The following is a 14,872-nucleotide window of genomic DNA, read 5'->3' on the forward strand; positions in this document are numbered from 1 at the left end:
GATTTTTTTAGGAATGCTCCCAGGGTCTAGTAGGGAGAATGGGTTTCAGCTCAGTTAACATGGTGATTCTTTGCCCAACTCTACAGGCTATTTTAGGATCTCTAGAGTTATATTTGGAGCCAGGACCTCCGAAGGAGCAAGGATCCCCCATAATGGTATCGCTGGCACCTAGCACAGTGTCTGGCACATAGTAGGAGTTTAGCGTTTGTTGGATGAATTTGTCCAGAGACATGGGCTCCTGAAAGTAGGGGGAGCCCTAGTCATAAACTCGATTTAGTTTTTGCTCACAGTTTGTCAGTGTAGCTAGTAAATAGTATTTGTGTGTGTTTTCTTATAAAGAAATTAGAGGTAGGAGTGTGTTTGAAAGATTTCTTGTGTTTCTGAGTAATTCATAGGAACTAAGGTGGTTTGAAAAGGGATCGGACATAAGGACAGGACAGTGTGGTGGAAAAGAGCTCTACATTACAAAGGCTCATTTCCACTGGATTCTAGTGTTGTTTTTGTTTTCACAGAAAATAGTTTTTATTTAACACTTTGGAAATCCCACTGTGATTAGTTCTGTTACTATTAGCATTAGTTTTCATTTTATTCATGTTTTATTAGGAATGGATTTTTTTTTTTTAAAGATTTTATTTATTTATTTGACAGAGAGACAGCCAGCGAGAGAGGGAACACAAGCAGGGGGAGTGGGAGAGGAAGAAGCAGGCTCCCAGTGGAGGAGTCCGATATGGGGCTCGATCCCAGAACTCCGGGATCACGCCCTGAGCCAAAGGCAGACGCTTAACGACTGAGCCACCCAGGCGCCCCAGGAATGGATTTTTAATTGAGGAAGTTTGGTCCTTGTGAGTTAAAGATAGATACGAAAGATAGCTTAAATAGTAAAGTTGTGAGGTTAATACCAGGTTTGCAGGTTGGTGTCACAAGATCTACTTTTATTTATTTATTTATTTGCTATTTATTTATTTATTTATTTATTTTTAAAGATTTTATTTATTTATTTGAGAGAGAGCGCACACAAGGAGGGGGAGCAGCAGAGGGGGAGGGAGAAGCAGGCTCCCCATTTATCAGGGAGCTCCGTGCAGGGCCTGATCCCAGATCCCTGGGATCATGATCTGAGCTGAAGGCAGAGGCCAAACTGACTGAGCCACTCAGGCGCCCCAAGATCTACTTAATGCTTTTCTATTTTTAATGAATTATAAATCAGAAGTAAAAATTATTGTACAACTAGTATGTGTCAGCATTAACTTAAGTGCTGTGGATATAACAGTAAACAACAGAGACAAAAATCCCCATTCTTCTAGTGGGGAAGACAGATGATCAGATAAGTAAAGTAAATGTTTATTTGTCTTAAAGCAGTATGGAATTGAGTGCATTTAAATATCCTGATAGTTACTTTTGTAGAATTAAAAATCTTTAGATTTAGTCAGCTCTAGAGTAAAGCAGTAGCTTACTCCTGGCCTTATAAAGAAATGAAGCATTTCACGTCAGTGAAACCTTGTCCTGTGAAAGTTATTTGCTGTATATTCTACATTTTTTAAATGTTTGAGGTAAAGTTTTTTAATTTATTATCGATATTTTTATAGACTTTGAAACAGAGTATAATAAGCATAATTTAACATTTGATTATTCACATCTATTTTTTTTAGTTTTTTTTTTTTAAAAGATTTTGTTTGACAGAGACCGCGAGAGAGGGAACACAGCAAGGGGAGTGTGAGAGGGAGAAGCAGGCTTCCCGCCAAGCAGGGAGCCCGATGCGGGGCTCGATCCCAGGACCCTGGGATTGTGACCTGAGCTGAAGGCAGACGCTTAACGACTGAGCCACCCAGGCGCCCCTCACATCTATTTTTTTAAGTATAGTTTACACACAATGTTAACATTAGTTTCCGTTATACGACATAGTGATTGGACAAGTCTATACCTAGTGCTAAGTTAACCACAAGCGTAGCTACCATCTGTCACCATACAACACAGCGCTATACCATTGACTATATTCCCTGTGCTGTACCTTTCATCTCCATGACTTGTTCATTTCATAGGTGGAAGTCTATATCTCCCGGTCTCCTTCACCCATTTTACCCATCCCCCGACATGCCTCCCCTCTGGCAGTCATCAGTTCTCTGTATTTATGGGTCTGTTTCTGCTGTTTGTTTTTAGATCCCACATATAAATGAAATCATATGGAATTTGTCTTTCTCTGACTTATTTTTACTTAGCATAATACCTTCTGGGTCCATCCATGTTGTTGCAAATGGCAAAATCTCATTCTTTTTTATGGTTGAGTAATAGTCCATTATTACACACACACACACACACACACACACACACACACACACACACACCACCTCTTCTTTATCCATTCATTTATCAGTGGACATTTTGATTGTTTCCGTAACTTGATTATTGTAAATAATGCTGCAGTGAACATGGGAGTGATTATATCTTTTTTGGTGTGGGGTGGGCGTGTATATCTTTTTATTCTCTTTGGGTAACTAACCAGTAGTGGAATTACTGGATCATATGGTATTTCTATGTTTAATTTTTTGAGGAAACTTCCATTCTGTTTTCCACAGTGGCTGCACCAATTTACATTCCTAAAAACAGTGCATGAGGGTTCCTTTTTCTCTACATCCTCACCAACACTTAATTCTTTTTGATTCTAGCCATTCTGACAGATGTGAGGTGCTGTCTCTTTGTGGGTTTTTTAATTTTTAATTTAGAGAGGGAGCGACGGTAGGGGAGGGGCAGAGGAAGAAAGAGAATCTCCAGCAGACTCCCTGCTGAGCACAGAGTCCAAGCAGGGCTTGATCTCACAACCCTGAGATCATGACTTGAGCTGAAATCAAGAGCCAGTGTTTAACTGACTGTGCCACCCAGGTGCCCCCATTGTGGTTGTTTTTTTTTTTTTTTTTTAAGATTTTATTTATTTGAGAGAGAGAGAGCTCGAGTGTGGGAGAAGCAGGCTCTCCACTGAGCAGGGAGCCCAATATTGGGCTCTATCCTGGGACTCTGGAATAATGACCTGAGCCAAAGTCAGATGCTTAACCGACTGAGCCACCCAGGCACCCCCCTCATTGTGGTTTTGATTTTCATTTCCTTGATGGTTAGTAATGTTGAGAATCTTTTCATCTGTATGTCTCCTTTGGAAAAATGTCTGTTTAGCCTCTCTGCCCATTTTTAAATTGATTATTTGTTTTTTTTGGTGTTATATAATTTCTTTATATATTTTGTATATATGTATTTTTTAAGATTTTATTTATTTGTCAGAGAGAGAGCACAAGCAGGGGGAGTGGCAGGCAGAAGGAGAAGCAGGCTCCCCGCTGAGCACGGAGCCTGATGGGGGACTTGATCCCAGGACTCTGGGATCATGACCTGAGCCAGAATCAAGAGTTGGATGCTTAACCAACTGAGCCACCCAGGTGACCCAGCTTTCTTTGTTTTGATGAGGCTATCTCCTGGTTTTATTTTAAGTGGATTGAATTGGTTGCGGTGGTTCTCATCCATTATTTTTGGATGATAAAGTCAGAACTATAAACTAGTGTGTCTTCCACCCTTGACCCTGTTGACATTTCGGGCTGGATAATTCTTTGTTGTGGAGCCCGTCCTATGCATTGCAGCATGGTTAGCAGCATAGCATCCCTGACCTCTATTCACTAGTTACCAGTTTCACCCTTAGGTTGTGACAGTTCAGTTGTGACACATTGCTAAATATCCTGCAAAGTTGTCACCTGTTGAGAACCACTGACATAAATAGTCGCTTGCCTATAGCAATTATAAAGGGATAATTATTTACCTGTTTTTCTGATAGTCTCATAAAATACCATGCTATTACCAGCCTGTCTAGTGAATGTTTTTTGCCTCTAGAGATGACAACATACAACTGGAATTTGCATGCGTATATAATAAGAACGCTGGTAATAACATGGTGGTTACTGAGGTGGGTCTGTTTGCATATCACCCCCATGGGACCATAATAATGATGATTATAATATAAGGTTACCATTTGTCAGTGCCTACTGTGTACCAGACACTGTGCCTTGATGAAGTTTTTTTTGTTTTATACCTGTTTTACAGTAGAAATGCTATGAAGGCTGCTCAAGTGTGATGGAATTTTAGTGACCTCTGTCAAGTTTAATAGACTCATATGAACACTTCACATGACTTTTTTTTTAAAAAAAATTTTATTATTATTAGAGAGAGAGTCTGAGGGAGGGCCTCAGAGGAGGGAGAGAGGGAGGGGGAGAATCTCAAGCAGACTCCCTGCTGAGCATGGAGCCCAGTGTGGGGCTCGATTTCATGACCCAAGCCTATACCAAGAGTCATAGACCCCAATTGACTGAGCCGCCTGGGCACCCCCACCTCACATAACTTTTTTTTTTTTTTGAAGATTTATTTATTCATTTTAGAGAGAGTGTGAGTGAGTGGGGAGAGGGGCAGGGGGAGAGAATCCAAGCAGACTCCCCTCTGAACATGGAGCCTGACGTGGGGTTTGATGTCATGACTCATGAGATCATGACCTGAGCCAAAACCACGAGTTGGGTGCTTAACTGATTGAGCCACCCAGGCGCCCCTTCACATGACTCTTGATTGGCAAAAACTAGATGAGGCCCAAAAGCCCAGTTTGACCAGAAGAGTCTAATAGTATCTAAGATCTGGGCAGTGAAGGGGTCATTTCATAAAGGTGAAGGTATATAATTACTGAGCACTTGCTGGAAGTGGTGAGTGGGTCAGTGCTATCATGGAAAATCATTTCAGGACAGAGTCGAGGTCTAGCTTCGTGATCTAGCATTATCTGAAGAGGGCAGAATTCTCTGTCAGAACCACAGGGTACACATGGTTAGAACTGAGCCCTCAAGTGGAGGTATACCCCTCTGTGTAGAATGAGTATTTATGGTTTGCTTTTCTTGGAAGACTGTCTTGAGAGAATTAGGTACAGGTTGATAACTTCTTACCTTGTGATTTGAATTAATCTTTAAAGTTTTTTTTTTTTTTAATTAATTTATTTGACAGAGAGAGACAGCCAGCGAGAGAGGGAACACAAGCAGGGGGAGTGGGAGAGGAGGAAGCAGGCTCCTAGCGGAGAAGCCTGATGTGGGGCTCGATCCCAGAATGCCGGAATGGCGCCCTGAGCCGAAGGCAGACGCTTAACGACTGTGCCACCCAGGCGCCCCTGAATTAATCTTTAGAGACCATGACAGTGATCTTTGAGCTGTCCTTGCTGTTTGTTCTGGGATCATGGAGCATCTATGAGGAGGATGACCCACATGTTCAGTTAATTCTGAGTTTGAAGACATTTTAACTTTTTTTTTAAAGATTTGTTTGTTTGAGAGAGAGAGAGCATGTGCACATGTGCATATGGATGAGGGGAGGGTCTGAGGGAGAGAATCTTCAAGCAGACTCCCTGCTGAGCTTGGAATCCGAGGTGGGGCTCAATCCCACTACCCATGAAATCATGACCCAGCTGAAACCAGGAGTCTAACATATAACCCACTGAGCCACCAGGTGCCCCAAGAAATTTTAACTTTATATAGTATTCTTTTTGTTTTGTTTTAAAATAAAGAACCTGTTTAATTCATATCCTGTGTTAGAAGTTGTTTGATGTAAATGTTGAAAATTGTTGAGGGGAGAATTTATTTGAAGTTTGATCATTTTGCTTTTGTTTGGATTATATTTATTGCTTGTCATTCTTGGTTGGTTGCTGGGAGTATCAAGTTTTATTTTTAAATCTTAACTGGGGTCTAAAGTAAGTAATTGCTCCAAAGCTAATTTTCATATCATACTTAGTGACTAAAGACTTGAGTTAAAATATTTAACATCATACTTTATTACTGACTTAGTTAAATTGACTCATGTTGTACTTATATGGGCCTCCTATTTCCTCTGGCCAAGATGACATCAACAGAAATAGTTGTCTCAAGACACACTTGAGAAGGGTTAGATAATTATCATTGTTTCTTAGTGAACCTTCCTAGTTTAGCTACTTCTCAGTTTCCATGTGGCACCATTTCCAAGATGACTTTTTGTGCATGATAAATTAGCCTCGAGTAATTCATGTATCTCCTTCCTCCTTTATTTTATTATGTTTGATATTTTAAAAAACTTTAAAAAAACTTTTAATTGAATTTTCACAAACCGAACATACCTGCGTAAACAACATGTGACCAGTGCCCAGAAGCCTCCCTCATGCTTCCTTCTAATCACTGCTCCCTGCCCCCAGGGGAAACCACTATCTTGACAAAAGGCTTAGCTTGATTTTACTTGTTCTTGCACTTTTTATAAATGGGAGGATACAGTATTTAATTTTTGCATAAAGCTTCTTTCACCCAACCTTATGTTAATGAGATTCATCCTTATTGTGCCTTGTTCTAGGCTTTTCATGTTCACTGTTGTATACTGTTTCATTGTGTGACTATATAACAGCTTATCTTTTCACTGTTAACGGACATTTGATCATTTCTAGTTTTGGCTATTGTGAATCATATTGCTATGAACATATAAATGCATTTATTTTAGGTATATATCTAATGTATGAATTGTTATGTCATATTGTCAGCTTTAGTATAGACTGCCATTTTTTTAAAGATTTTATTTATTTATTTTAGAGGGAGCGTGCCCGTGTGGGCAGAGGGAGAGGGAGGGAGAAACCCAAGTTGGCTCCGTGCTGAATGTGGAGCCCAACGAGTGTGGAGCCCAACGCCAGGCTTGATCTCAAGACCCTGAGATCAGACCTGAGCCAAAACCAAGAGTCGGACACTTAACTGACTGCGCCACCCAGGTGCCCCTGGACTACCAGTTTTTAAAAAATGGTTGCACCAATTTGCATTCCCACCAGCAATGTATGAGAGTTTCGGTTCCTCTATAAGTTCTGTATCACTTGGTATTTTCCATCATTATCATTTTAGCCATTCTGGTAGGTATGTACTGATAGCTCGGAAAATCTGTGACAAAACTCAGCTGTGGATTTGGGGCATCTTGAGATTAACTGTCACGCCAAGCTCATGCACCCACCAAAGCCTTGATTATCGTCTCTGAGTAGAGTCCTTCTTCTTAGGCTGAGTATGATCTTTAGTCTGCGTTCAAAATTAGCAAATACCCCCAGAGAAGAAGACAAGTGATGATCATCAGCTCATCCCAGAGGGCTCTCCCAGCTCTGGGATTTGCAGTTCCTCCAATCCTCATTTCTTCCACAACTCTCCAGTATCTTTGAAAATGTGATTTTCTAATTTATCCTGGCTTTTTCTGTTTATTGAAGCTGAATTTGGTTGCCATGACCTATAATTATCCTATCCAGAAATGGAAGTTGTCAGAGATTCTTGGGGTTTTCTGTGTACATGTTAGGGAGGAAAAATTTTCTTCTATCCTTCAAAGGTTCTTCTGGCTGGTCTAAGAATTAAATTGACATGAGACAGATTAATAGGAGAAATTCAAATTTAATTTTGTATGTGTAGGAGCCATACACAGATGAGAGGTTCAAAGACAGAATGGTAAATTGAAGTATATATGCCATTCCAGGCTAAGGAGTGGGTTGAGGCCTGGGGCCTCAAAGAGGAGGAGGGCAGTTCGCAGGGCAGTAAGAGGAACAGATGTTTGAAAACTAGGTGTTTGCCCCCCATACGCATGAGTCACTCAGATAAAATTTATCTCTGGTAATAACTCTACTTCTGGGGAAGACCCCCCAATTTAGAGTCTTCTAGGTAGTTATGGGATGGGCCAAAATTTCTCTTGAGCCTGCAGGGTCTTGATTGCCTTCAGCTCAGAATAGTCCACATGCCAAAGTGACACATTTTAGGGAGACTTGCTCTAAATCCCTTCATACGTAGTCATGTCACCCAAGAATAATGTTAGTTGCTTTTCCCCTTTCTTTCTCGTGTTTATGTGTTTTCTTTTTCTTGCATTAATTGGACTGGTCAGAATCATTAGTCCATTGTTGAATAGAAGAGAGGATAGTGACATCCTGTTTGTGGGGAAGGGGGTTGTGGGTGTCTGCATTATTTTACCATTGAATATGATAATTGCTGTAGTTTTTGTGGATATTTTTCAGATGAAGGAATTTTCTTCCTTCTATTTCTAGTTTGCAGACTTAAAAAAAAATAAATTGTTGAATTTAGTTACTTTTTCTGCATCTACCCAGATGATTGTGATCTTTCTCCTTTTTATCTGTTAATGTGGCTTACCGTATGCTTGGGAAAAATAAATTAGCCATAGCCCTACCATGTAGTGATTATCATCATATTCCCTTTCATGCATGAGATAATTGTACACACTCTTCTTCCTCTTTAAACTTGCTATACATTTAATCCTGCCATATGTTTTCTTTTTTATTTTTTTAATTATCAAAGTATCGTGAGATAATATGGTTCTCAGCCCAGGGACTCTGGCAGATTAGAAGCATTCTTCCTGGCTCCTTCTACTACCTATGGGAGAAAGGAGTAAAAGAACTGGAGCATTTATTTTGACCTATTTTAATTTTTGTTTCCTTGTTTTTGTTATTTGGGATTGTAAGGGGAATGGGGTCAGGGAAGGGCTCTGGGGGTGGTAACTGGGAGCTGAGGAAGAAAAGCCATATATGATTTCCTTAAGTAACACCTTGTGCTCCTCCCCTTCCCACGCTTCCTCTTTCTCTATAGTTCCAGCTCTGCCACAAATCAATTGTGTAAATGCCCTTAGGCAAGTCACTTAATCACTGAGCTTTTGTTTCCTCTTCTGGGGTTGAGGAGAATGACCATCAACAGCTGCTATGACCTGTCCCTTAGGGAGAATGGGAAAATTAAATGAGCAGTTTATAAAGCATAGGATACTTTAAAAATGAGAGTAATTGTTAGTATTGGTTTTACACTGTGGCATCTTAAATTTTCTAACAGCCCGAAGGCTACCTGTGGGAGAAGGAAGAAGGTGTGAAACCCTCAGTCCCCCAACTACAACTGTAAGAAACCTGTAGTTCAGTAACTGTGTGGCAAGAGGTATAAAATGGAGGTTTTGTTCATGTGTTTCAACCTCCATAAAGCCCCCTAAAGTGTTCCATGTTAATCTTGTCACTTTTGAAATGAACAGCCATTGATATGTATGCACCAAAACTAAAAATTTGCAAAAGCACTTATCTCTGAAATGATGCTGCTGTAGGATTTCTTTATTTATTTTTAAAACTTTCTTTGTTTCAGAGAGAGAGAATGCACACGCACAAGCGCAGGGAGAGGGGCAGAGGGAGAGGGGGAATCTCAAGCCAACTCCACACTGAGCAGGAAGCTGCCACAGGGCTCTATCTCACAACTGAGATCATGACCTGCCCTGAAATCAAGAGTCAGATGCTTAACCAGCTGAGCCACCCAGGTGCCCCTGTAGGAGTCCTTTAAATTGTAACCACCCTTATTCATTTAAGGTTCATTATTTCTTTTCTTTTCTTTTTTTTTTTTTTTAAGATTTTATTTAGTTATTTGACAGAGAGAGACAGCCAGCGAGAGAGGGAACACAAGCAGGGGGAGTGGGAGAGGAAGAAGCAGGCTCCCACTGGAGGAGCCTGACGTGGGGCTCCATCCCAGAACGCTGGGATCACGCCCTGAGCCTAAGGCAGACGCTTAACGACTGAGCCACCCAGGCGCCCCATAAGGTTCATTATTTCTTGGTAAACTTCTTTCCAGAGGATGCAGAGTTAGAACAGAGGACATTCTGCCTGGAACAAAGAAAAGCAAAGCATCTCATCACAGGAAAATAAGATTTAATTGACAAGATTTTAGTTTATATACACCTTTATGATCTAGCTGGTGTATAAGTGAGGTATGCTGGTCCATATAACTGAAGAGCCATGGGTATATGCTTCCCTGAGAGATGTGATTTTTTAGGTCAAGTAACATGAATAGTATTTGAGAATATGTGATCTTATACTGAAGCATCCTAGGGCTCATACCACCACTGCCTTGATATTCTCTCTTACCTCTGTCTTGCTCAGGGAAGAAAGGATGTTTATGGTGTGGTTCTCGTATCAGGCGTTTTTCTCTCTGGGTGCCTTCTTCCCATTCAGGAGCACCGTAGGCAAGCTCAGCTTCTGTATGGTTTTAGGAGTGGGTGGATGGATTCCACAGAAGGGAGGTTTTGATTTATAATTTTGCTATTAGCATGGTCATTCACCTGTTTGGGTTTATAGGTCATGCATTTAGAAATTAGAAATAGATGATGTCTGGGGCTATGGGGGTGAGTAGGGAGCAAAATGCAAAGTAAGATTTCTCAATCTGTTAAATAGGCTGTGAAACACTTAAAAGAGATATGAGAAAAAAAGACTGTAAAAGATCATCTGAGTAAAAGATTATTTGCATAAAAAAATTTCCTCTTGGTATGGGAATTTGGAAATGACCTGTTTGGGAATTTGATTTTGCACACCTGCAGTTTAGGTCTTTACTTGTTTAGATGAAAATCCATGCTCTTTCAGGGAGAGTTCTGGTTGTAGTTCTATTAACACCAAGGTCTTGTTTTTCTGCTTTATGCCTCCTGTTTTTTTCTCACCAACAGCCCTTTGCTCAGGTATGTCCTTCCTTTTATTTGGCATGCTTCCACTTACTTCCTCTCTTTCCCCCCTCTCCCCTCTTAGAGTTAGGTGCCCCCATTTCGTTATTCCCATAGAGCCCTGGGAACAACAAGAGTTGAGTTCTAATTGTAACTTTTTGCTGTATGATCTTGGACAAGCGGTTAAATTCCCTGACCTTCAGTTTCCGAATAAGTAGGATGAGGGGAGAGCCCACTTAGGGATCTTGTTCAAATGCAGATTCTGGCTCAGTGGGTTTCTGGGGGTTTCTGATGTTTTGAATTGTTAACCAGCTCTCAGAAAGGGCCAGTGCTGCCAGTCCATGTACCGCTCAGGACTAGATAAAGTGTAATGACTCTTCCAGCTTTTACCCATTATGATTTTAGTCATTGTTTTAAATTCTGAACAGAACTACAAAATATGCTGTAATTACTAAATCTCTCTCCAGTTTATCAGAATGCTGAACACTGATAATGTTGTGCCTTATAAAGTTTCCAATGTATGATAATGTTGCTAAAGTGGAAAGTAGTTTTATTGCTCCAAAGATTTTGACTTAGGTTAAAAATATCGAATACGTGTTGGGAAAGCATTTGAGTTAGCACCAACCTGTCATCTGAAAGTCAGAATTACTCCTGAAGGCTTGATGCTAATGAGGGAGCTGGGATGTGATCTCATGAGTATAAATACAGAGACAGGCAAGCTGTTGATGAATTCATCGTCAGAGGAGTTCCCGATCATTTCCTTCAGTTCTCCAGAAGGTGAGAATCACATTGTTGTAGGATGTGCTGATAGATAGGCTGTAGGGATCCAGACTATGCCTACTGAATATAGATTGCTGGGGATGGATCTTGTTTGAAGATGTTGGTACTTTTTCTTTTGGCTTTTACTTCCTCAAGAAGTCATGATATTTGATTTGGTAGCATTGCCAGCATAGAAATTTATAGTTGTCCTTGATCTCTTGTACAAATGTCTAAAAGTAGTTGGACCAATTTTTGTATTTGACTTAGAGATAAGTTCTTCTCTTTGTGCTCAGCCACAACAGGGATATCAATCAGGCAGGCCTTCAATATCTAAATGAGTTCTCTACATGCCTGTGATGAACTCTGATGGTACGTATTTTTTTCCTCTAAAAAAATGAAAATCTGGACAAGGGGAATGGAGTCTATGGTGGAGGGTGATGAATTTTTCTGATGAATTTTTCACCTCCCACAGAATAAGATCATTCGTCCTATGAAAGTGAGCTGTATTTTATCTCCCCACCACAGTTGTGGGTTGGACAGAGTTTTTAGAGCTCCATCATCATCAGCATTACATTTTAGTCATTTCTAGCCTGTGCTGCTTCTAGGTCAGACTAATTGGGGCAAGCACAGTAGAGGGAGTTAGGTGAAAACAATGGCAATGGAATAAAAATAAATAGCCTTTGGTTTTTGCTCCCACTTGGTTAAATTCATTATAAGAATCCCAACCCCTCCCTGCCTCTAGTAGAGCCTTAGGGGAAAGAGCGTAGGCTGTGGTCTGTGGTACACACTGAGCTTTCCTATTTTCGTTTAATGCTCCCCTTCTTCTTGGGGGGTCTTAATGGAAGCTGTCTCATGGTTTATTTAATCTTAACCCAGATTAAAGTCCTTGAAATCAGCTACGTACTGAAGGCATTAGTTGTAGTCCAAACAGATCGCCCTTTGGGAAATACCTTAGCCAGTATTATTATCCTTGTGCCCCTCTTTGGAGGCTCAGGTAGATCATTTTCTGTTACCCTCAGATTTTTTTTTTTAACCACAAAACACCTTTTTTAAGACTTTGCACTCAGATATTTTCATCTGTCTTGAACATCGAACTTCAGAGGCTTGTGACTAATGAAATAGAAAGGAGTTGTTAATAATATGCTTATAACTTCCAAATTGCTTTTGAATTTTCCAATGGTGATCTTATAGCCCAAAAATGTTAGCATTATATTTTATGCTTTGTTTTTCAAGAAGTAATTTTTACTAATAATAGGGTGTGACTATTAGCACTGTCTATATAAAGTACTATGTGATTTAAAAAAAACAATTTTATATATTTAGTGTGACGTATAGTATTTTAAAATTCCAGAGTCTTCTCAAAAGAAGATCTAGAAGACATTCTTTTTTTTTTTTTTTTAAGATTTTATTTATTCATTTGACAGAGATAGAGATAGCCAGCAAGAGAGGGAACACAAGCAGGGGGAGTGGGAGAGGAAGAAGCAGGCTTCCGGCGGAGGAGCCTGATGTGGGGCTCGAACCCAGAATGCCGGGATCACGCCCTGAGCCAAGGGCAGACACTTAACGACTGAGCCACCCGGGCGCCCCTAGACGACATTCTTAATTGGAGCAAACCTCTTTGGTTTATCAGTTGTTACTCAGAAGAATAGTTAAATTTCAGAAAGAAAGGTATTCTGATAAAAGCAAACCAGATTTTTCCCTCCCTTAATTTCCAGATATTGTAACACAAAAAATAAAGGTTTTATTGATAATAATAATAATATGCCTATTTTGGCCCTTCTGATTTACCTTTAAATCTGGACGTCTATCGGTCTTTAAGGAGCAGACAGATATACTACTTTTGTCTTCCAGGTAAGAAGAAAATATGCTAGCATAGGGTCATTTTTCCTCTTGGGATTTACCTGATTAGTCTATTGGACTATTGAAAATAACAGGCTCATTTTTGTCTCTTAGATCATCCCCAACATAGACAAAAATAGCATCTACTCTTAGTCTCAAAAACATATATGATCCCAGACTCTGGAACATCCCTTCCCTGCGCTAATACCAGACAATACTCCTACAGAATTCTGTGTGCTTACAGCCTCTTCCCATCTTGGTAACTCAGCTTTCCTAGAGAGGAAAGGAGAGGACTATAAGAGGATGGGAAGTCCTTTGTAGGAGAACTTACTTAACATCTTTGTTAAGACAACTGGACTATTCCTGCTCTGGCATTCAGTTCTTCACCAGATAATAAAAATTACTGGGGATCCTTCCCATTTTTTATTTGTTTGTATGTACTTTTTCTTTTCTTTTCTCTTTTCTTTTTTTTCCTGCCTTCATAGTGTAGCCCAGGTCTTTTATTTTGTATCAGGACTTCACAGTTTTTTTTTTTTTTCCTCATTGGGGGTTGTCGTCCCCTATGTTCTGAGCATGTGCATGTCAGACCCATGAGTTCTAGCTCTGTTCTATCTTTGAATATCATCAAGTTGAGCAATGTTTTGGTTGGTCCAATAATAATCTTTACACAACCTCTCATCTTACTTTAGTAAATATTTCTGAACTATGTGGGAAAGGGTTATTGGTAATTAAAAACCCATTCTAGATCAGCACACTGACCAGCTCATAACCCAACCTATCCTGTCTCAAATCCCCATCCCAGGTGCTCTCCTAGATCAAATAGGACTCCACAAAAAAATATTGTTTGCATTTCTCTTAACAAAAGAAGGAGGGGTAAGAGGGAAGAGAGCAATGATTATACCTTGTAGATGAGCTATAAAAAAAGTTTCCTCCAGATATTTTTTTATCTGTTGATGTATTATATGGGTTTGCTTGATATTATTGTTTATTCTTAAAAAAAAATTAAGCCACAGTGCAACAATTACTACTTTTTTTTCTTTTCAGTTTCCAAGAGAAGACTTACAGCAAGATGAATAATCCAGCTATCAAGAGACTAGGAAATCACATTATCAAGTCTCCCGAAGACAAGCGAGAATACCGTGGGCTAGAGCTGGCCAATGGTATCAAAGTACTTCTCATCAGTGATCCGACCACAGATAAGTCATCAGCAGCACTTGATGTGCACATAGGTACAATTTAAAATTGTTTATTAAGCTTGGTTATGTTTTCTTGATCTAATGTTGACATTCATTAGAACTCTCCATATGTGTGCAAATAAAGACCTCCTAGTTATCAGTTTGATGTACCTTACTTTGTACAATAGCCCTGTACAGCTATTGGCAATCACATTTGTCAAAATAAAATAATTTTACATTTATTTTCCAAGACATTTTGTTAGGTTCTCAGCTAAGGTGACCTTGCAGCAAGGAAATTAATTCCCATCCTTTACAGTAGCAGTGGTAATGCTTTCACTTTTGTACACTTTTGGTACACTAGGAAATATCATATTTTCTAGATTCTTCTGTGCACATTTCCTCCACATTTAATGCAGTTTTAATCAAGTTGATTCTTACCTATATGTACGTAGGTGTGTTTCTTTTTTTCCTCTCTGAAAAGCTTTTATTTAACTCAATGGCATTTTAAAATTGAGGAAATAAAGTAATAACCATCATGTGTTGAACAAATAATTATTGCCAAGTATGACATAGTGCACTTTGCAAATATCATCTGATTTGTATTCGCA

At 39.7% G+C, this 14,872-nt stretch overlaps 1 protein-coding gene across 5 annotated transcripts in view; it reads left to right on the forward strand.

The window, feature by feature from the left end:
- The window catches only part of IDE (insulin degrading enzyme), a 107,932-nt gene that overhangs the window by 14,048 nt on the left and 79,012 nt on the right, over positions 1–14,872 (forward strand). For all 5 annotated transcript variants that reach the window (XM_026481655.4, XM_026481656.4, XM_057308263.1 and 2 more), the window contains exon 2: positions 14,134–14,318. In XM_026481655.4, coding sequence (XP_026337440.1) covers positions 14,134–14,318 — 185 coding nt within the window. The remainder of the gene's footprint in view (positions 1–14,133; positions 14,319–14,872) is intronic.

The sequence above is a fragment of the Ursus arctos genome, unplaced genomic scaffold, assembly GCF_023065955.2.
Source record: "Ursus arctos isolate Adak ecotype North America unplaced genomic scaffold, UrsArc2.0 scaffold_7, whole genome shotgun sequence".
In the NCBI taxonomy this organism is placed as follows: domain Eukaryota; kingdom Metazoa; phylum Chordata; class Mammalia; order Carnivora; family Ursidae; genus Ursus; species Ursus arctos.